This window comes from Rhinolophus sinicus, chromosome 4 (assembly GCF_057876585.1).
Source record: "Rhinolophus sinicus isolate RSI-liver-muscle chromosome 4, RSI-T2T, whole genome shotgun sequence".
Classification (NCBI taxonomy): domain Eukaryota; kingdom Metazoa; phylum Chordata; class Mammalia; order Chiroptera; family Rhinolophidae; genus Rhinolophus; species Rhinolophus sinicus.
Window position 1 is genome coordinate 13915730 of NC_142504.1, and position 22810 is coordinate 13938539.

Below are 22810 nucleotides of genomic sequence, written 5' to 3' on the forward strand. Positions count from 1 at the left end.
TGCTCAGTTTCTTCCAGTCTTAATATATAAACAGTGTTTTTGCGTACATTTAGCACAATCACTTCTCTGCATGAGAAGCTTGAAAATACATTTCTCATTGTGAAAAGTGCGTTTTTTGTTTTGTTTTGTTTTTGTTTTTTGGTGCTGTGTTAGCAAAGCAACCTTATGGAAGGTTGCTATGGTGTTGAGTTCTGTCTCTTCAGAGGAAAAACGCCTCTGAGGAATGCGGTGTTTGTGGGTTCTGAGAATCAGTATAAGAATTCCTGATCGAGAATCCAGAAAAGTTATAATAAACTCATCATACAATTAAAAAAGAAGAGCTGAACTCCAAAATGTGAATCCAAACCCAGAAACATGTTCAGTGAATAAGAACAATACTCAGTAGATTTTCAAATTGATGGCGCTTTCCAATGGCATCTAATTTGTTCCAGCATCGGAGTGAGCATAATTAACAGAGGCTTTCTTTCTTAGGCCGATTAACCACCAAAAACCATGCCAACATTGTAACTGCAAGCAGTGAAAACCAATATTTATGAGAGGGATTGTGCAAGAGTTTGTGTGACAGATGGACATTTTATCTCTGTTGATGTTTGGAATTCCCTTGAAAAGTAATGCAATATCTTGTTATTTATGAATGAATGAACAAACGATTGTGCTTTGCTGACTGAGTTTTCTTTAAAAAGAGGTATACTAAATTAATCTTTTTCTCTGTTTAGCCTCTGTTACTTTATATTAGGTAGGCTCATATATTCTGATGCAAAAGCTGAAAAATCATAATTGTGTTTTTATTACAGATACAGATCCACGTGTTTTAGAGAAACAAGAATTACAGCAGCCAACCTATGTCGCCCTCAGTTACATTAATAGGTAAGCCATTTTCAGAATTTATAGCAACCTCGTATATGCCACATGTTTATTTTTTACATGTATCTTAACAGAGTAGAGAAAAATGTTTTCAGTTTTAAAATATTTACAGGAGATTATTGAAAATTAACCTCTATATGGAATTTTGTTTCTCTGATGAGAAAATGTAGGATGCAGTTCTCTGTGCATGTGGCTGAAAACATGACTGATTTATAAGCTCATTCTGGAAGTGTTTTGTATGCAGAGTTAGAATATGCTCTTTTGACTTCATAGGGCAGTTGGGGAAATTAATGGATTTATGTTTGAGTGAAACTTTTAAATCCTGGGGCAAAGAAGTACGTTATGAATTCAGAACATGGTTGGAATATCAGAATACATCAGGATATAACAAATTGAAATAATTTACTATCAGAAAGTTATTTAGTAGCAGCCCATCTCTTAGTAAAAACATTCTCAGCAAGTGACCCCATCTGTGTAGAGTAACGTGAGTTTTTATTGAAACTGAATGTGTGAGCACAGGTTTACAGAACAGTTCGAACTTGATCTATCAAGTCTAAAAGAGGACTTGGTGTTTCAGCCAACTCAAATCATTAAGGAGACAGTGATTTTTGGAGAGAACCTGAAACCAACTTATGTTAAGAAAACACATACACCCAAAGAGAAAAAAAGCAAAGCAAAACTAGTTTTGAATGAGAATGAAAAACTCTCTGCTTGTAATTCAGTGCATGATTTTCTATTGACTGTCCCTTTTTTATATAAGGCAAAGAATGTTTTCAATCTCTTTGTACCAGAGCTAAAGTTCACAGTCTGAGGTGGAATGAATTATCTGTACTGTTTCATTTTCATGCCTTTTTAGAAAACTTTTCTTGTCTGCAAACAGCTTAGGGTTGGAGTTGCCTGGGCCGTTTTAAGCTCATTTACGAAGTATGTTTTTAAAATGATTCACGAACATAAATATCTATTTGCATAGCTATTTTGAATTTCCTACTTATCAGCCTTCCCTGAAAGTGAGAGAAGTCATCTACAGTTTTTCATCACCCTTAAGTTTTAAGCTGTTTTTAAGTAGAACACCTTCGAAATCACATGGGTTACGAATTAAGATCTATATATGTGTGTGTGTGTGTGTATGTATATATATGTATATGTATACACACACGCACACACACACATGATTCTCTGGCTTACTCATAAAACCTGTGTTGTTTCCAGTGATTAGCATAGGTGTTGAAAAATTTTTCAATTATTCATTAGAGTTATGTGAATGTTAATTATCCTGCCAGTATTGGGGAATAGGAGGAATAGGCTTATACAGATTAATTGTGGTTATGGAGTGGGGCTTTTTTAATTGTGCGGCTATTGTATTTGGGGTAAAATACGTTCCCTGGGTATATAACAATCTGTGTAATGCTAAGCTTTTTTCTAATAAGCATCTATGAGATGTTCACATGTATTCTTCCTGTTTCTATTGTCAGCCGTGTTGACAGCAAGAATCCACTAATTACACTAAAGAAGTAAATATTCTGCCAGGTGTGATGTGGGACTACAAAGGAAGTTGAAGAATAGGGACAAGGGCCACGCACACAAAACCACCAGCGAACTTGAGTCAAGTGTGATAGTTGAGCATAAACTGTGCAGGGAGATAGGCCAGCACCCTAGAGAGTCGGGGAGCAATCCGTGGGTGTGAAGTTGCTTCGGCAAGTCTTCTGGGAGAAAATGAGTCAGTTTTTAAAAATAACCTTTTATTATTACAGCCGTGTATAGGCATTATAGAAAATTAGGAAGTATAATCAAATAAAAAAATTTTTTAAATTAAAACATCACATTCCCACCACCCAGATATCACTCCTGGTCACACCTTAACACACAGTTTTTTTATATTATTTTTTAAACATACATAATTTTTCACCAAAAACTTGTACCTACTTTTGCAACCTGCTTTTCAGTCTTTGTTCTCAACGTTTCCATTTCAATACACCTGAATCTAGTCTAATACCCAGCTCATATTCAGATTTTCCCAGGTGATCCAAACAAGTCCTTTATAGCAGTCTGTCTCATCCAGTGTCTGAACATCTGGATGTTTTGCCCCTCATTTCTTTTAATCTGACACAGTCCCTTTTATTGACAGTGACTCGTTGAAGAGATGGGCCATTTATCCCACAGAATGCTCCCACTTCGTGGGTTTTCTTTTGGTTGTCTCCTCCAGATGCCACTGGGTGGGTTCCTCTGTCTTCTGTAATTGCTGTAAAGTAGAAGGTAGATCTGGAGACATCATTATACTGGGGTTACCAAAAAAAAGGTACACAAGTGGACATTTTGGTCAACGTTGCTCAAGCAGTAGTTCGCCGTAATCAGAAGTGTCTGGACGCTGACAGTAACCACTTTGAGCACCTCTTGTAATTGCAGAAGTCACACGTGACTTGTATTCATCTTCTGTCATCGGTATATATTGAATATTACAATTTTAATACAGTTTTCCTTTCGTAAAATGTGTATACATTTTTTTTTTTTGTACCCTGTGTATTTAGAGGCCTGAGAAATGGAGAATTTACCATATCGTGTCCTCGATGATAGAGAAGGACACATATCACAGTGGATTGGTGTTTACTGGTGAGCGTTAGGTCAACAGAAGGACAGTGTATGGAAAGTTGTCTAGGTTTTTACCATCCCGTCTCATTCGGCGTCTCTTTGTGGACAGTGCCATGTTCATAACATAGTACTTACCACATAGTAGACACTCTGGGTATTTGTTGGTCGGTGATAGATAAAAAACCTAGTAAATAAAAGAGAGGGCTGAGCAATGGGCAACGAGCAGCAAGGAGAAGCCAAGTCTGGCCGTAGGGAAAGGTACGCTAAAAGCAGTCTTAGGGCCTTAGATACAGAAGGGAAACATGGAAAATTGTGTGAAGCCAGTACAGATTCAAGAAAAGAGTAATGTGAAAGAAAGTCAACTTGACAGCAATATCCTGACTACAGCAGAAAAGAGCACTATTATGAAAAATAAAGTTGAACAAATAAGAGATTTTTTTCCCCCTCTTAAACCTCGGGGGGAAATAAAGTCTAATTTTGCTGAGCAGTGAAGACAGGAAAAGAATTAATATTTCTCTGCTCATATATCTATTTATACAACTCTAATGTACTTTTGGGCATCTCAAAATTGAGATGAAACTTTTTTTGGCAATAACATTGACTGAAATCCGCAGAGAGTTAGGGTCTTTAAAATGGAGCTAGCATTTTGGATTATAAAAAAAAAAAGAACTGGGTTGAAATTGGAGCCTTTATTTATACCTGTTTTAAATAGCTTCACCCCCTTGAATGTAATGTGTTGAACAAACCTTTAATTCCTTTGAAAGCAGGTCTGTTACAACACCTGAGAAAATTTTAAACTAGAAGTAGTTCAATCAGAATGAGCGAAACGGAATGAATTAGTGAGGGCTGTAGGAACAGGTATGCAGAAAAAAGATGGATATAAATTTTCAGGATGGGAAGTTCTGTTAATTTTGTGCGAGGAACAATGACAAGTCCATGTAATGGGAAATTTAATTCCTTAGTATAATATTTATACATTTGGAAAAAAGTATAATGGGCAAGAAGAAAAGCTAGAAGGTTTTGAATAAAAGAGAAACTATAGAAGAAACAGTAGAAAGCGTGAATATAACATTTTATGCCTTGTGCTGTATGCTAAGCTCTTACATGGCTTATTTCATTTAACCTTCGCAATAACCATATGAAGGACATACTATGATGATCTCCATTTTACGGGTGCAGAAGTTGGAACTCAGAGAAATCAACTAACGTGTCCTAGGTCCCCGGTGGTATGCCTGCGGAGTACTGGGTTCAGACCTGCACAGTGAGGCTCCAGAATCTGTTTTCCTAATCACCGCACAGCCTCAGTTGTTGGGGTAGCAGAGAGTAAAGTACTAATTTAGAAAAGTAAGGAGAGAATTTGGAAAACTAATGTTGGAAAAATAGGGTAGGACAGGAGGGCAGAGGGAACCCAGAAAGACATAAAAATAAAGAGTAATTACTATGCTGTAGATAATTGGAGGGTAGCAACCTAATAAAATGAAACAGTAGGAGACAGCAGAAGCTAAAAATGCTATGAGAGAGGTGACCAATAACTCCGAAATGATATGTTGCTCCCAGGAAATGAGTGCGCAAGGAACATCCTAGCATAGCGGGCCTCCGCTGCAGTGGGAAAGGGCGCCTTATGGCATCTTAGATCAGGAGGAAAGGAAAGGCAGAGCACTGTGAGGATACAGGAAACTGTCCTCCACCAAATCTCGCTGGTAGGCAGGTGACAGGTGAGCTGCGAGGTGAAGTCAAGTGAGTCTTCACAAAAAGGTTGATGGGAAGCACTAGGTTAAATCTGGATTTTTCCTTCAGGTTATTGTGATGTAGTTTGGGTAGCTGTCTTGAGGGGACAAGATAGCTTGTTAATAACCTGTGACACCCCAGATACGGGAAACTGAGATCATGTAAAGACATAATCATATATGTGGTCATGACTGTTAATTATACGGTTTTTTTAATACAAAGTATGTTTTTATTAAAATACTATAAATTGAAGTTTCCAAATTAACTTTAATTTTGAAGAATATGTATGTCATTTTCATATAAGCTGTAAAGTAATATCATGCCTAGGCACAAATTGGTAACTTCTTGCCCTCAAGCCTCGTCATTGACGCCCTAATAAAAATTTAATATTCTTTTATATCTAAATTACAGCTCTACTCAAATTCTCTTTGTAAGACTCCCAGCCCTGCTTGGCATAGTAGTAGTTAAGTTTGACCTCCTCTGAAAATGGATTTTATGTAGCTCAGTGTTTGCTATTAAAGTTAAACAGCAAATTCTAAAATGGGTTTCACAGAATAGTAATTCCAAGGGGTATTCACCTGTTTCACACACACCCACCCATGCACATGTACACGTGCGACTTATTTGCTCACAGAAGGGTTCTTTGGTCATTTAAGTTTGGGAAACCCTGAGTTAAATAAAATGGGTTTCCTTCCCACAGGGTTTATCAGCTCCTCTCCTATGCTGACACGCATTTTACGTCTCCAGGAGAGATAATAGAATTCTCATATGTGCCTGATCACAGGGCACATTTTCCTGAAGCATGTGATTTGACCAGTTCTGCATATACCAGTTGGGGGTTGCTAGAATTATACCACTTGCACCTCCATCCTCAACTTCCCCAAGGAACCTGAAGCCATTTATTCAGAACAGCTTTCTGTTTTTCTGATTTAAATGCAGAATGCGATCTTTTTTCTCATGATCAATTATGGGGGCAAAGGAGGACAAATGTATGCCTTTTTGGGCTACCTGAATCAACTTCTATTCTTGTGCCTCTTTTAAAAAGGATGCATTTACTCCTCACAGTCTGCCCAGACCCCTAGCTGGCGTCTATTGAAAATAAAGCTTTTCCCCCCCTTTGCTTACAAACTGTCACTGTTTATTCCCCCCATCACCAATGTAATTCTCTTTTCCGAGAAGCAGGGCAATGCCATGGCTAAGCGTGTGGGAGCAGGAGTCAGCCTGCTGAGGTTTGAATAGCAGAACAGCTCTGCTATTCACAAGCTATGTAAGCAAGTTGGCAAGTCTCAGCCTCTTTTCTCATCAATAATAATAATACTACCTTCCTATTGTATTAAATCAATTTGTGCCTATAAATCACATGTAACAGTGCCTGTGACATAGTAAGTGTTGTCTAAGTAATAGTTCTTTTTGTTATTCTTCTGCTCATGCTAAGTCACCTTTTTCTCTATCAAGTCCGAACTTAGAGAACAGCTGCAAAGCTTTGCTTTGGAGCGTAGCCAGAACAGTTCTCACCAGGAAATAAACTCCATGAGGGCAGAGACATTTTCTGTCTCCCACAACTGTGTCCCCACCCCCAGAACAGTGTCTGGTTACATAGTACACTCTCAATAAATATTTATTGAATGAATGAATGAATGAGTGTAAATTTGTGTGAGAAAATGAGAGTGAATGAATGATTCTAGGAACTCTAGGGATACTTCTGTGAGGAACGAGGAGCCTCTATGACCCGTGTGCATTGTGATGAAAATGGAATGTTGTACAACTTTCCTTCAGCATTTATATGGAATTCAGCATAAAAAATATTCTATAGGATGGTCATCTTTAGTTCTTCCCCAGTAAACAGCTGGGCTCAGGTAGGAGATAATGGTTTTCAGACTCAGGACAATAGACAGTACGAGCCTGTGATCCCTGAGAGAAAGCAGACTTGGGAGGTGAGTCCTGTGATCGCCTGGCTCCCTCTCTGAGGACAGTTTCCTTACTGCAGTGGAGGGAGCTCGAGCTCAGGCACAGCACTGCAGCCCCACTGAGCTGTGGACAGATAGGTCAGAGTTGGGGCCACTAAAGCTGCTGGAATTTGTAGCACAGGGAGGCTGGAGATGAGGCATCTGTGCAGAAAGGGGCCGTCAAGGTTTGTATGAGGTTCCCTCATAGGGCCATGGCTGAGGGTGGGCTGCACCTGTTCATGGTCAGACTGTGAGCCTCACCAAAGAGCAGTGGCTACAGGGGTGAGAAGGAAACAGTGAGACCAGAAGTCACGCAGAGCTGGTAGGCGTTGCATTCCAGCCCAACCAGTGTGGAAACAACTTGTTAACACCCTCATCTTCCAACCGAGACACTAGTAAGCCCTCAAATTAGAAATAAGGACTCTGTCCTAGACTATGGCCTACTCGAGAGACACCCTAACAGCACCTACAACCAAGGCTGCATAGGATCTTCAGAGGAGACAGAGCTTGGAGGGGACTCCTGACAGACTTGAAGGTTTGGAGAAACACTTTGGCTTTCCACAGATTTGCCCTAATAAAGTCTAAATCTAGGTCTACACAAGTTCAAAATGAGCAGCCTGAAATTGAACTGCCTGCTAGGACAAAAATCAATAGTCTTGGGGCCAGCCTGGTGGCTTGGGTCCTTGGGAGCGACGTGTTCCTAACGCCAAAGGCTGCCAGTTCGGTTCCCACAAGGGCCAGTGGGCTCTCAACCACAAGGTTGCCGGTTCAACTCCTCGACTCCCACAAGGGATGGTGGGCTCTGCCCCCTGCAATTAAGATTGAACACGGCACCTTGAGCTGAGCTGCCGCTGAGCTCCCAGATGGCTCAGTTGGTTGGAGCGCGTCCTCTCAACCACAAGGTTGCCGGTTCGACCCATCCCCAAGGGATGGTGGGCTGTGCCCCCTGCAACTAGCAACGGCAACTGGACCTGGAGCTGAGCTGTGCCCTCCACAAAACTACAATTGAAAGAACAACTTGACTTAGAAAAAATCCTGGAAGTACACACTGCTCCTCAATAAAGTCTTGTTCCCTACCCCTATAAAATCTTTAGAAAAAAAAATCAATAGTCTTCATAGGAATGAATGTGATAACATAATGTCTAATATACAATAAAAATTACTAGACATGAAAGACACAGGAAAATAGAACCCTTAGACAAGGGGAAAAAACCATCAATAGACACCCTCCCTGAGATGGTCCAGATGTTAGATTTAGGAAACAAAGACTTGAAAGCAGTCCTTATAAATGTGTTCAACAACTGAAAGGAAAAACGTACTAAATAGGAGGTTGTTATGAATGAAAATGAAATTATTCTGGGTGTTTGTTTGTTATTTAAATCCTACTACTAGAATATGAACTGCTTAATGAAAGCTTTCTTCCCCTTTCCCACTTTTTTCCCCATTCCAAAACTTCACCTAATTCCCTCAAACCCTGACTTACTGTTTCAGTTAGACTCATTTTTGCCAGATTATAGTCTGTCATAGCCTTATAAAAATGCTGTAATTAGCGAAGTGTGCATTAGCCTACTTATTTTATATAAACAGGCCTGAAGCATTTGATTTTTTTTTTTTAAGCTAAAGGCAGTGTTTTGGTTTTTTTCCCCCCGTGAAAGCACCTGTTTGTGGTCTTCTGAGAGCAGTCATATTTATTACAGTATAAGACATGCTTTTCTATTTCCCTCCTTTGTCCACCAGATCTGAAGGTCTGTGTACCCCAGCCCCAGACTGAAGTTAGTGGCCTAATGCATGCCATAAACATGTTGCATGCTGTTAGATCTCAAACACCAGACGTCGTGCTACCTTTTTCTTAGCCTATGTTTTTATGGACATCAGTTGAAACAAAGCTGAGATGGCTGCCTGCCAGATTTTCCTTGTAATATCTCTAACCTGATTTGGCTTGCTCATTGTGTTCTGCAAAAACCATGTACTCTCAAGGGACACTGGGAAGCTGGAAAGAGCCCTTATGTGACATTTTGGCTTCCTCCGACAATTAGCTTGTGCTACTGGCATAAAAGACATGGTAGGAGAGGTGCGTCTTGGCAGTGCTGGGTGACATTCTCTTGTTAGGCCTCTTTGGTATAGCTTACTTCTTTGTCATCTATGGTTTTTCTGTGGGGGGTGGGGAATTGTCTTCACACAGCTTGCTTATACAGCTCAAATCACATGAGGCCATTTTTTGAGTCTTCCCATGTCCACCCATCAGTATTTATGACTCAATTCATTTTATGCATCTTTGAGTTCAATGCTGCATTATATTTTTTCAAAATCTTCAAACTTACTATACAGGTCAGGAGAGAGTTAGTGATACCAAAACCATCTAGAAATAGACTTAGAATTCCTTTTTCCCCCCGCTTTGTAGAAACTCATTTTCTGGAATCTGCCCTAGTCAAGAACTGCTATACTTTCAATATCTCCAACTGTATCATTTTTCTGTTGCTCAGTCTCCGTGATCTCCTCTTCTGGAGCCATGTTTTCATTGAGACCTTTAGGGTCTTCGCTCTTCCTTCCTGCTTGCCTGTCTCCACATTCGGGCTGGTTGCTGGATATTAACTTGGAATTTACCAATTTAGATGAATTCCTTTGTCCCAATGTCCTTGCCCACTCATTATCTCCAATCTTAGCCTCAGATAACATGTCTCTCTGCTCCGACTAGCTGCTGAGAGGCACTACAGAAAAGCACCTCGCAGTGTGATTGGATCCACCACAAACTACAGCCCTTCCTGTCTCAGCTGGATCCTCAAGCCTGTCCCATAATCCTTCCATCCCAAATGAAAAATCTTGCTAAATTTATCACAGTTTCAAGTATTTCCCATTGTACTCAAGTTCCTAAAGGAATTCCTGATCCGTCATCAGCAAAGGTTCTCAGTTCCTGTACGGAGAAGATAGAGGCTATTTCTGCGTTCAGTCTCGCCTTCCCTCTTTTTCATCTCCAAATTCATCTCGATCTTTCTCCCATGTTCTCTTCATTCTCTCTCCCTGTTCCAAGCTGGCACCAGGCCTGTGCTCCACATCCCGTCTCATCTCTGTGGCCTCAAACCCCCTTCTCTGTTTTCATGTGGTCACGTTACCTGATCCTCAGCTCTCGTCTATCCTACGAATTCCCTGTTCATTTCTGGTTTTCCTTCATAGATAACTATGCCCTCTTCCTTGACGTCTTCCTTCCGCTAGTCCTACCTGCCTTTGACGCCACTGGCCACCTTCTGTTTCTGAACCCTTTCCTCTCTTGTACCCATTAACTTGTTCTGTCCTGGTTCTTCTCCTAACTCTGTGCCACACAAATGGAGGCTTCTGCCTAAGTTTTTATCTCTGGTATGGGGTTTTTCTATCTGTATTCACTCCTTTCCATGAGTTTAGCTATCACCTCTGTGGATGGGACACCCTGACCCCTCATCCCAGTTTTCTTCCAATTCTCATTTCTAACTGCTCACTATCGGTTGGTGTATATGAGTGTGCAGTCTGGGCGTCACTCACCCAGTGCTGAGCCCATTATTTCACATGCCCTCCAAGATGGCTCCTCCTTTTGGGATTCATGATGTTATTTAGTGGTACCTACCCATTCATTAGGAAGCTTGGAGTTGATTATCTTCTAGCCATCTTTTCCTCGCTCCCATTTCCAAAGAACCAGGCACCAAATCTGTAACGTCTGTATCCTAAACACCTCTTGAATTCTTCTGCTGCTACTGTCCTTAACGTGAGGCTCTGATGTCCTGTTCTGGATTGAACTCACTGATAGCCCTGCCTGCCTCCCTTCTCTCCACTGCAACCCTGACTACCAGCTGCCGTCAGAAGCCTTGTCAAAAGTATCAGGCTATCAGCACCGTGTACAGAAACCTGTGTTTTGCCGTCAGTGTGCTGAGTTCTTCCTCTTTTCTCCTGTGTTTTTCTCTTCTGGCTGTGACAGCTCTGCTCGTCAAGATGGACTTTTAACAATAGTATTTTATGAGGGTTCCCCACCCTCCCAGAATGAATTGTTTAAATATTTGATTAAGTTCCTCTTCCAAAATCATTCAGTATAGTTACACAGCACATTTTGCTGTGACCATTGAATCACATGGAATTTCAATTTGTGTACAAATATATTTAAGATCAATAGCTTCTCTCTTCTCTCCCCAACTCCCCACTAAGCCTCCTACTCCAAAATAACCAATGTTAATGTCATGAGTGAGTGTCCATCTACATTCTTCTTCAGTGCAGGCATATATGTAGAGGTTTGGTTGTTTGTCACATTGTTTTTATTAACATGGGAGAGAGGCTGGGGGCAAGAAAGATACATAATATATGAAATATATATAATATACACCCTTCTCTTTTTGTATTATTTTTTATTTAACATCTCTCTAGGTCAAAGGTAGAGAGAGATCTAACTCACTCTTCTTAATGGCTACATAAAATTCTAACACATGGACGAGTATGTATAGCAATTCAACTTTTCCACTACTGATTGGTGGACACTCAGGTTGTTTCCAGATTCATTTGCATGTGTTTGTGGTTTTTGTCGCTAATAACAGTGCTGCAATGTGGATTAATCCCTCTGTTCATTCTACAAGCCCGTATTTCTTTGCTTGTGTTTCTACATGAGTGGAATCGAAGTCAGATTGCTTCCCTCTCCTGCCAATGGCTTCTCGTCACACTTGGAATAAAAGCCAGTCTCCGTACCTCGGCCAACAGGGCTTTGGCGATCAGGTGCCCTCGCCTCTCCAGCCTCACCCCTCCCTACCCCCACCACAGCTCCCGCTCCTTGAGCACACCCCGCTCACCCCGCTCCCAGTCTCATCCTCGGTGGCCCCACTGCTGGGGTGCTCTCCCTGTCAGCTTCACGCAGTTCACTTTCTCACTCCTGCGCTTATCTGGTCAGATGTACCTGCACTGCAGGCCTTCCCTGTCCACCGGCGGAAATAGTCCCCTGTCCACCCATCTCTGCGCCCTTCCTCTGCTTCTTGTTCTTTGTGGCGCCCATCACCACGTGAAATCACAATTTGTTTTGTTGTCGAGTGCCCATCTCCCCCTGAGGAATATGAGTTCCATGGGGCAAGCACTTTGTCCATCTTGGTCGTCACTATATCCTCAGCTTCTAGGACAGTGCCTCAGACACCACAGGTGTTCAATCAGTATGTTTTGAGGAAATGCATGCGTAACAATCCCAGTTTTATACGTGTGTTGTGGTGCCCTCCCTTATGTCTTATAGTCATCTTTCGATTTCCTGCCTCTCCACCCCTGACTATACGGCAAGTACTTTGCCTGCGGTGTGGAATGAAATCAGGGGGCTCTTGTGCATAGCGGCGAATTTTAACATAAGGGATGACCTTGGAAATCTCCCCCTCCACCGCCAGCATACACATTTACAAAATGACTCGAGGCGCTGCACCTCTCTTATTTCATTTGGAAATTCAGATCGCTGGCAGTAATCTACTTGATTTATCGTTTCCCCCTTATGCGCAGCACCTCGGAGTTAATTAAGAAGGCAATGAATCTTCCCTCCGTAGCTCTGACGCACTCCCATTCGCAGGACACTCTCATATTGCTGAGACTGTTGATTTGAGACTCAAGTTGAAACATTACTTAATTTTCTCACACTGAGGTTCATTATGCTGAGCCTAAAGACTAGTCTTGCCTTTGAAGACCCCTTCACTCGCAAGCTTTAAAATAGCTCCATGTTTTCAGTTTCTAACTCAGTTGTGCTCATTTCCGCCACCATGGCCAAGACCTTGCCTGTTGGCTCAAAGCAGTGCAGTTAGGTCAGCCCCGTGTCCCCACAAAGACCTCTCCACCCTCAGCCCCAGGGCAGACACTCTCTGGTTGTTTCCAGAGATAGCCGTCTGGATTTAGAGAGGACAGCCACATAGCATGTTGTTGTCATCCCAAACAACACACAAGACCCTCCAGCCCAAACAAATGGAGACAGTCAAGTCAGAAGAAAGCATTAACCTCAAATCGTGAAAAGACCAAAGCTAAATTTTCTCAAAATTGCCATATGAAGGAAGAATAAGATGAGTAATACAGATAATTACTTCCCTTTTTTCATCATTTTCAACGCAGATTAAATTCTATTAGTTGAACACCTACTGTGTGCAGGGCATTGGGCAATGCCTTTTAATATGTCATCTAGAGCGGCGCCCGGCTAGCTCAGTCGGTAGAGCATGAGACTCTTAATATGTCATCTATAATGTCACAATGACCCTTCATCACAGCTCTTCTCTCTGTTCTACACCTAAGAAAACGAATTCCCAGGGAGGTTGTAAGAGCATTTAACCTCTTTAGTGCCTGGGATCCCTTTGATGAGCTGGTGAACCCTAGGGACTGTTTTCCAAGATAATGTTTTTAAATTCATAAGCTAAAATATGTAGAATTACAAGGAAAACCAGCGATGTTAAAAATATAATTGAAAAATAGTAAAATTACAAATTTGTGGTATGGTAACGTGCTTCTTTATTAAGGCCTTAACTAAGAAAGCTTAGGTGTCGGATTAAGAACTTCCATAATTTAAAATTAGTGATGAGTATAAACAATATTTTGAGATCTGTTATAATCGTACTGTGATATTAAAATATCTGCGCAAAGTCATAGATACTGTGAAAATACTGCAATTAGCTCTCTGTATATTCATCTGTGAGAGAAATGCTACATTTCAGTTAGAGGTTAACAAAAGTAAAGATGTATTTATTTTATTTTATTATTATTATTTTCTAATATCCAAGTTCACAGATCTCCTGAATTCTACCCATGGCCCCTTTGGGTCCACAGACCCCACGTTAAGAACACTTCAGATGTCACAGGTATTAAGCAGCTTTTAGAGGTGGGCTCAGTCTCAACTTTATGCAATTCCAAAGTCTTTGCTTTTTCTTGTATGTCATAGAGCCTTCCCTTAGTATTACCTTACTTTCCATAAGAACTTCACATATTTAACACGTCATCACACTGCCCTGTGGAGTAGGTCACGGCAGAAACAAATAATAAAAATCAAAATGTGTATAATAACCCTTTTGATTTTACAAAGAACTTACACAAATACTTCCAAGTAGCCTAGTTTCTTATGCAATCACACATTTTTCTCCATTGAGCCACGATTCTGCTATAAAAGATTGCTCTTACCTCATTTTTTACAAGAATCAGAGAAATTCACTGACTTGACCGAGTTCACACAGCTAGTAAATGACAGATTTGGGATTTGAACTCCCCTATCTTTTCGTTGTGTATCCGTGTTCTCTCATTCTTCTGGCTTGCCTAGATACTAAGGTTAAAAAGGTGTCGGATGATTCTCTGAAAACCACACAGAATCTGGGTATGTCCAGGATAAGGCCATGTCTCCTAATCTCCAACTCCATTGTCTTGCCTCATACACATTGCTTCTCAAATCCTACAGCTCAGAATGTCCTCACATCTACTTCTTTCATCGAACATGAAAACCATGTGTGGTTACCAGGCTAGAATAATTTAAGTGCTAGCTTGTATTTTATGGCATTGTCTCCATTGGCTGATAAAAGCAAACAACACGCGAGGAGGATTCTTCATTCTGCCCTCAGCAGGTTGGTAATTTAGTCTTTGGTCATTGGATTCATGCCAGTCCTGTGCCAGGACTGATGCGAGTCTAGTGCCTTTTCCTTGACAAGCCGTTCACTGCACCGTTGCTAAGGCCATTCGACGTGATGTGCGACAGGCGGCAGGATTTGCAGAGACTCCCTCCCTGTGGTTGCCACCTTGTCATCACCAAAATTTCCCCACAGATTGAGATGCCAACGTGGGCCTGTGTAATTTACAGATGGTGGGTCCCAAGTACAATCCATTCTTGCCAACTCCCTCTCTCTCCTAATGAGATCTGACCAGCCAGCAATCAGAGCTGGCTTTTGGAGTTGTCCCCGCCTTTTTGGCCGTGTCTGTGTACGTCTTTTCTTGACTGTGCCTGGCTTAGCCGACTCAATCTTGCATGTCAAGTTGAGGGACAATCAATAGGTGTTCCTCTCAGAAAGCATAGTATCACCTTGGCAAATTGTGGGCTCACCTCTGTATCAAATACTGTCCAAGTTTGCCTTTTGCCCAAATGAAGGTTGACCGAAAAGTCTGCATGGCGTCATCGTCTGTGACACCTGGACTACGAGTGCCATAGTACTCTCTGGCAGTGTGTGTCAACTCCAGGTGTCTCTATATTTGGACTTCCAGGAAAAATGGAATCCGTTGTTGGTACAAATTTAATTTATATTTTCATTTTTGGGGCAGATTCCTTGGGAGCAAATAAGCCGGGAAAGTGCTTAGACTTGTTCTTCACTGTGTCCCTACAAACATTCAATCTTGCTTTTATTGCCCATTTTTATCATTGTGTTCGGCACCAGCCAGATTCAGTGATGTGCCATTCTCTTGGCCAAACAAGCGTGATGAAAAGTTGGTCCTGTATTGCAGTAATCTCTGCTAGACAGCAGCCATATTTTTTTAAACTCAAAGCTAGAATGTGTTCAGTCGTAGAGGCACCTTCTACTCTTAGCTCATTTACCTTTAAAAAAAATATATTTCTGGTCTTTGGCATAGATTTCACTAAGGCTGAGGCGTCAAGGTCTTATTTTCTGGAGTTTTAAAGGGGCACGCACACATTCGTATAATATCAAAGTCAAAGAAATCTTAATTCAAAATTGAAAAACTATTGTAAACCTGTCAATTTCTGATTCTCTAGGTCACACAAAACCTTTGTACTCCCCCAAAGATGTCAAATACAAAAAAACATCAGGTCCTGGCTCTGGAATGCTATCCGATACAAGAGTCTCTTTTGTTTCATCTTCAAAATAACAGCTTTATCTGTGGCTGTCATCTCTCCCATCTGTTGATAAGTTTATTATGTGAACTGTGAATTATGAGACTCGTTCTATTCTGTATGGAATGATACTGCTTATGGCAAAGCAAATTGATCAGGAATTTTAGGTGGTCTTCCACTTAATTTCCATTTGTGTCTGGTTTCTGTTGCTCAACATGTGTTTTTGGGATTTCATCCATATCATTGCATGCGGTAGTACATGTTTTTGTTATATAGTATTCCATTATATGGATTCCAAATTTATTTATCCATGCCTCTGTTGATGGTGTCTGTGAACATTCTTGTACCAGGCCTTAATTCCTCTGTGATCTATTACTAGAAGTGGAATCACCGAGGTGTGGTATAGGTGTGTATTTAGCTATAAAAAACAGCCAGGTTTTCAAAGTGATTGAGCCATACTGCGCTCCTATAGGCAAGGCATGAGACTCCTGGTTGTTTTGCGTACTCACTAACACTTGGTATTGTCAGTCATTTCAATTTTAGTTATTCTGGTGGTTGTATAGTGGTATTTAGAGCAATTTATTTTTGATCCATCGTATCTCTTTATTTTTGCTATATAAAAATGCTCAAATAATAGGACTACAAACTTGAAAGAAATAGTACTTAGATTTCACCAACAAGTAAGATGCTTTTATGTTTCCCTTCAAGTGTTTATCCACACGTAATATGTTTAAAAATTATAATAGGGGAATTGTTTTTAAATTCTTACTTTTTCGTGTATGTTTTTCTGGATTGCTATGCAATAATGTGTAGTTTTTTTAAAAACCACAGCCAATTTGAGTCCACAGATATGGCTGGTAAGAAGACATATGTTAGTCCATCTTTTTACAATTAAAAGTGTGTTGAATCTCTCTCTTTACCAACATAAGAAGGAGCGGACAGTGGGAAAATTGTGGGATGTCCCTGTGTTCTATTTTCTCCTCCCATACCCAAGCAGACAACCCCACAGGTGTCCTTGAGCCATTTCCTGCCCAGGCCTTAGGAAGCGATGTGGCCAAACAGGGTGGAGGTGGGCCTGTAGTGTGTACCCTGCTGCTCTCCCAGGTGCCCTTGTATGTACCTTGATCTGCTGGTGGCTTTGACTGCCCAAAGCCATCTGTCTAAGGAGTGGGCAGCTGTGTCAGATTTTCCTTTCCAAAAATGAGAGCAGCTTTATTGTTTTTTTCCTGAGAATAAAAGCAATGTGCTTAGGTATACATATGAATATAATACAAGTGTAAAAAGGGTGTGGAATGGAGAACCACAAAATCCAGGATAGCAGTTATCTCTAGGGGCGAAAGTACTAGGGGAAGAAGCAGAGAAGGGGCTACACCTGTGTTGGGAGCATTTTATTTCTTAAGCTGAAGGTGGATATTTACAAGTTTCTGTTGCAGTAGTCTTTACACCATTTTGAAATTTTAAATGTTGCACACAATGGATTCTCATTATTAATGATTTATATATCAACAGAAGATATAAAAGAGGAATGAAAATCACTTGTATTTCTACCACCATGCATGGGAAATACCACTCTGCACATTTTGGCTTATGTCCTTCAAGCATTTTGTGTGTTCTATTTTCTCTCCATACAATATATGTATAAATATAGATAAATAACATGTATGTATTATTTCCACAATGACATTTGTTTATATATATGTATACATACCATGTTTTCCTGAACATAAGACCAGGTCTTATATTAATTTTTGCTCCAAAGACGCATTAGGGCTTATGTTCAGGGGATGTCATCCTGAAAAATCATGCTAGGGCTTATTTTCCAGTTAGGTCTTATTTTCGGGGAAACACGGTATGTGCGTATACATACATAAAGAAAGAGGAGTGTGGAGTAGAGAAAATATATAATATATAAATCAACCATACTGGATACTCCATTTTTATAATCTCCTTTTTAAAACAAATTTCATTGTGGAACTATTTATACATTAATGAATACAGCTGTATATTATCACTATAATGGGTACATATTAACCTACATATGGATTTTACTACAAATTTATTTAACCAGCCCTTTCTCAATGACCATTTAGTTAGTTTTCATTTTTAAATCATTAATATATAAACAATACAACAGTGAACAGTAAACAACCTGTATTTACATCTTTTGCACACTAGTCCAGTCATTCCCTTCACATAAATTTCCATTGGTGAATTGTTGAGTTTAAAGATGGACCCAAGCAAAATTTTGATGTATTTCACCAAAGTATCCTCCAGAAACAGTTCCCAGTGCAGGCGGTATAGTTGTCCATTTCGGGTTAGGATTCTTTTGAAAGTTTTCCAGGTTGAAAAACTTAGCAACCAAAAAGCATATTCCATTATTACAATTTTCATGTATTTGTTCACTGTCTTATTAACATTTTTTTTTTCTCTTTACAAAAGTAATATCCCATCAGTGTGGAAATTTGATCCAATGAAGGAGATAATGCAAATATTTAAATCGTTCCGCCTGCAGTTAATCATGGTTAATATTTCTGGGTGTTTCCTTCTAGTTGTTTTTTTTCCTGGGCATGTTTTCCCAGAATTATATCATACATAGAATTTTTGTCATCTGCTTTTCTCACTTAACTATATTGTGAGCACTTTTTGTTTCTAAATATGTTTTTTAAATCATCATTTGGCAGCATTGCTCCCTAGAACTTTTTCAGCCATTTCCCATGTTGGTCATTGGATTGTTTTCTGTTTTTTCGCTGTTGTAAATAATTCTGTGATTCCCTCTGACATGTTTCCAGAACTGGGATTCAAGAGTGTGAACGCTTTAAAACTGATACAGGCTGTCAGATTATTTCCGTAAAGGATGTAGTCATTTTATTCTTACCAGAGGTGAACAAGAATATTGTTTCGCTCTTCTTTGCCGGCATCAAGGATTATCATTTTAAAAACTTTTGCAAACTTTATATTAAGGACAACCTCAGTATATGGTGTTTATGAATGACAAGTGTGAGGAATCTGTTTTTCATATACCAGGGCCATGGCATAGAACAGTGCTGAATCTTTTCAACACGTGAAGGAAGGGTATACTTTCCAAGCTGTCTTCTGGAATGTTTTCCAAAGGGCACTGAATAGGAGATCCAGATTAAAGCCAAGATCTAGAACTCTAGTCTCCATAGAACAATTATTAGATCATTCATATATAATAATAGAGTCCCTTGTGTGGAGCTGCATGACTCCACACAAAGATGGACCCAAGCAAAATTTTGATGTATTTCACCAAAGTATCCTCCAGATCACACATTGGTGTGATTCCTGAGGAATAAACATCACCTTGTGATCAGATTTATTCCTTCCTTTTTACCATTTGTGATCAGTCTGTGAAAATCACGAAAGTCTCAGAAGAGTAAGGAACTGATGTAGGAGGGTGGAAAGAGACAGAAGTGTTCTGTTCCTCTCTCTTTTCAACAGCCCCTCACTCGAGCCCCCTACTTCCCTCCCATCCTCCCAAAATGAGCAGACATCTCAGGTAAGAGGCTGTAATAAGAAATGGTAGTTGAGCAGTTTGTACATCTCTTGGTTTAGAATGAATGTGGCCCCTGATCAGCCCAGTTCCTTAGATCTGTGAGGCTCTGCACCGTCTTTCCGTTAACCTGGATGTCCTGTCAGTATTCTTGTCTGAACCTAAGTCTGGAAGGTGAAGCCCCACTACCTCATCTGTGCTGCTTCGGTGCAAGTTACCAGATCAGAATCCCAGACCTCTAAAGGAATTAAGAAAGCACTGGAAAGAACCTTCCATGCGAGTTACCATGGGAAGGTCAGGCAGTCAGGACCATCCCTGGAGAGTTTCCTAAGAATTTTGTTTATTCAAAAGCTTCGAGTAATAGGAAAGCGTGAAAATAAACCTGGCTTTCCCACCAGAGAGATTTGGCCATGAGTAACGGGTATGGCAGGCTGTGTTATCCTGCTTCTCGAACTCTGTATTTACAGAGGCTCAGAAAAGGGATCCTGCAGTTTATGGAGTTCATCTCATTACGGGCATGGCCACATTCCATACGCCATCCGTGCCCTTGCCTTCCAGGAGTTCCCACCCCCGTGAACAGGAGTGTGTGCAGGGTCAACCTGGAATTGTGTTTTTCTCACTTGTGAGAGGGATAGAATTTTGCAACTCACACTTCGCCTCCCTCCATCGCCAAACCTCTCCATTCCTTCTTCATTGCTTCAGTCTGCACAAAGTGAGGTTTCATGCTTATAGTTGCAATAAAAATACTATAAATCATGTAAGGCGGGTGTAAGAAAGATGGGTGGGGATAAAAGTAAAACAGTACTCTCTTCCCAAGTTACACTCAAACCCAGAGTCTGTGCAAGGCACTTTCTCAGAAGAACCTGGCATTGTATTAGCAGGAGCCTTACCCTTCCTTGTAGAATTGCTGAATGGATTGTGTAGTATGAGTGTCGTGAATACTTTTAGCAAATCTTCTAGAACTGAAAAGCAACGCCAGTTTGCCGCTCATCAAGTATTAGCTTTTCCTGGTTCTATTTCCGTGTTTTGCAATAGCAGGGGAAGGAGAATTCAGATACTTCCAGTAGCTTTCCAGTGGAACATTCATGACAAAATACAGAAACATGTGTATCCAAGTGACATGTCACTTGACAGTTAATATTTTTCTGCCTCATCTTGTTTTTGTATGTGCAGTGGCCGCAGTGGGTCATGTGTTTTTTTTCATGTAGTCGTATCTTTATACCCCGCCGCCTGACTTGTTCTAGAGATGGAACAAGACGAGCTTCAAAAGTTAAATTCAAACAAGATGTGCGGGAATGAATTTTGTTCAGGGATAAGGGAGGAATGCCTTCTAGTCAGGAAGGATTTATGATTTTTGGCTTTGTTTTTCTCTTTCGTTTTTCATTAGTCTTTCGCCTTAGCAAAATCTAATGTGCTCAAGATTTATAAAATACAAGGAGCTTTCTTTTCTTGTCAGGAGTAAAGATCAAGAAGGATTAATCAGCATTTTACTGCATATACCCAAATGTACCCCCAAAAAGATATGTCACCTAGAAATACAACATTTTTTAAACAGGGAGACAGTCGCCAGTCTTCTTCAGGTTATCAAATTTGGGGAAATTTAAGGATGCTGTGACTCACAACCCATATTCATCTCAAGCAGTAATTTTGAAATGTCAGAAGGCTTGAGTGATAGGTATTTGTGTGTGTTAATATTAGCTATAAGGAAAACATATGTATCTATGCTGCATGAGACAACTTGACTGTAAAAATAAACATGTTCCGATCTTCCTTTAATATTGCCACCAGTTTTACTTTATCTTAGACTCTTATCTTAGACTCTGCATGTTGAATGGATGCATTTTTTTTCATTAGATGCCTGACTTTTTCTTTGCTTATTTGTGACATACATGCATATATATATGAATAATGTTGTGCTGGGCATAGAATAACTTGAAAAATAAAAAAAGCGCCATTTTGGTACTGTCAAGAGTTATGTATGATCTTTGCTTAGATTTCATGCTGAAGAACAATATGTACATATTTTAACCTTTGAGTCTGATATGCACTGAAATGTGCAGTGTCAGTGTCTAGAAACGAAATCCTGTAGCTGTCACAGCTGTCTTGACTTCTTCTGAAAAATCTACAGCGCATTTCTAGTTGTTCTCATGCTGATAATGTTAGAAAAAAGAAACACATGAGAACATACTCACAGTCACAGATACTACGATAAAATCCAGACCACAAGATATACTGGGAAAGTTTCTCTCTCTCTCTCTCTCTCTCTCTCTCTCTCTCTCTCTCTCTCTCTCTCTCTCTCTCCATTTTTTAAAAATGACTTTTCTTGAGATTAGCTTGAGCATTTTAGCCAATGTTTTCAGGACTTAACAGATTCATGAGTTACCATCGTTGGCATCTGAGGTGACCCAACCAAGCATTGGGGAGATTCATCACCACCAGAATAAGTTGGTTCCTTTTTCCTTTGGCTTCCTCAGTCCTCTCCTGCTTGACTCCTTTGAGAAAAACTTACTATACTGTGTAGACCATTAAAAGAAACTCTTTTTCAAAATTATTAAGGAAATCCTAAAGTAAGCTTTGAAAATGGTGGACTGGGGAGTAGATCATTTATATTCTACCACTCCACAATATTTTATGTGTATTCCTTTCACCTTGTGAGTCCCATTCTTGTTCGAGGTGAGACACTTGTGTGAGGTTATAATCAAACATACATTTAACTATATTATTTCATGAGCATTGTCCATGTTGCTGTATCTTAAAAATTACTGTTTTTCAAATGGCCACATAATATTCCTTCTATAAAGATAGAGCTTATGGAAACATGGCGTCCATTTTGTCATGACGGCTGCGTACAAGCTTTCATTGTTATAGATGACACTGAGGCAAGCATCTTTTGTTGTACCAATAGTTTTTTTGTCTTTTAGATTATTTTTAACAGGACCTTTTCTCAGAAGTGGATGCTCTAGTGAGTCTCTAACTTCTGCCACCGTGTAATGCATATTGGACGATAATATCCATCACACAGTCCCAAGGGAAAACTTAGATTTTTCCCCCCAAAACATTCTAAATCCCAAAACATTTGGAGGAGGGGTGGGTATAGGTGAAGCAATAGATAATTTCGCAATTGCCATCACTACATTATAGGCACGTAAGTAACCGGTTCATATGTTGCCTCATTCTCCACTTATGTGAAAATAAGAGAAAGGTCTCCTCAGATACAGTGAACCTTAAATCTATCTCAGTTTGTTAAAATGGAGTCATTTACAAACATCAAGTCACTTGCTACCACTTGTGCGATAATTTCTGTGCAAGACTCTAGGATTGACAGCTGCTCCCATGCCACGTTTTAACTTAATATGAGTAACCCCAGGAGACAGGGACAGGCAATTCAGAATTTGA

At 40.2% G+C, this 22810-nt stretch overlaps 1 protein-coding gene across 1 annotated transcript in view; it reads left to right on the forward strand.

Moving 5' to 3' along the window:
- The window catches only part of JAZF1 (JAZF zinc finger 1), a 307874-nt gene that overhangs the window by 172137 nt on the left and 112927 nt on the right, over positions 1-22810 (forward strand). The window contains exon 2 of the mRNA XM_074340922.2: positions 795-867. Within this exon, the coding sequence (XP_074197023.1) occupies positions 795-867 (73 nt within the window). The remainder of the gene's footprint in view (positions 1-794; positions 868-22810) is intronic.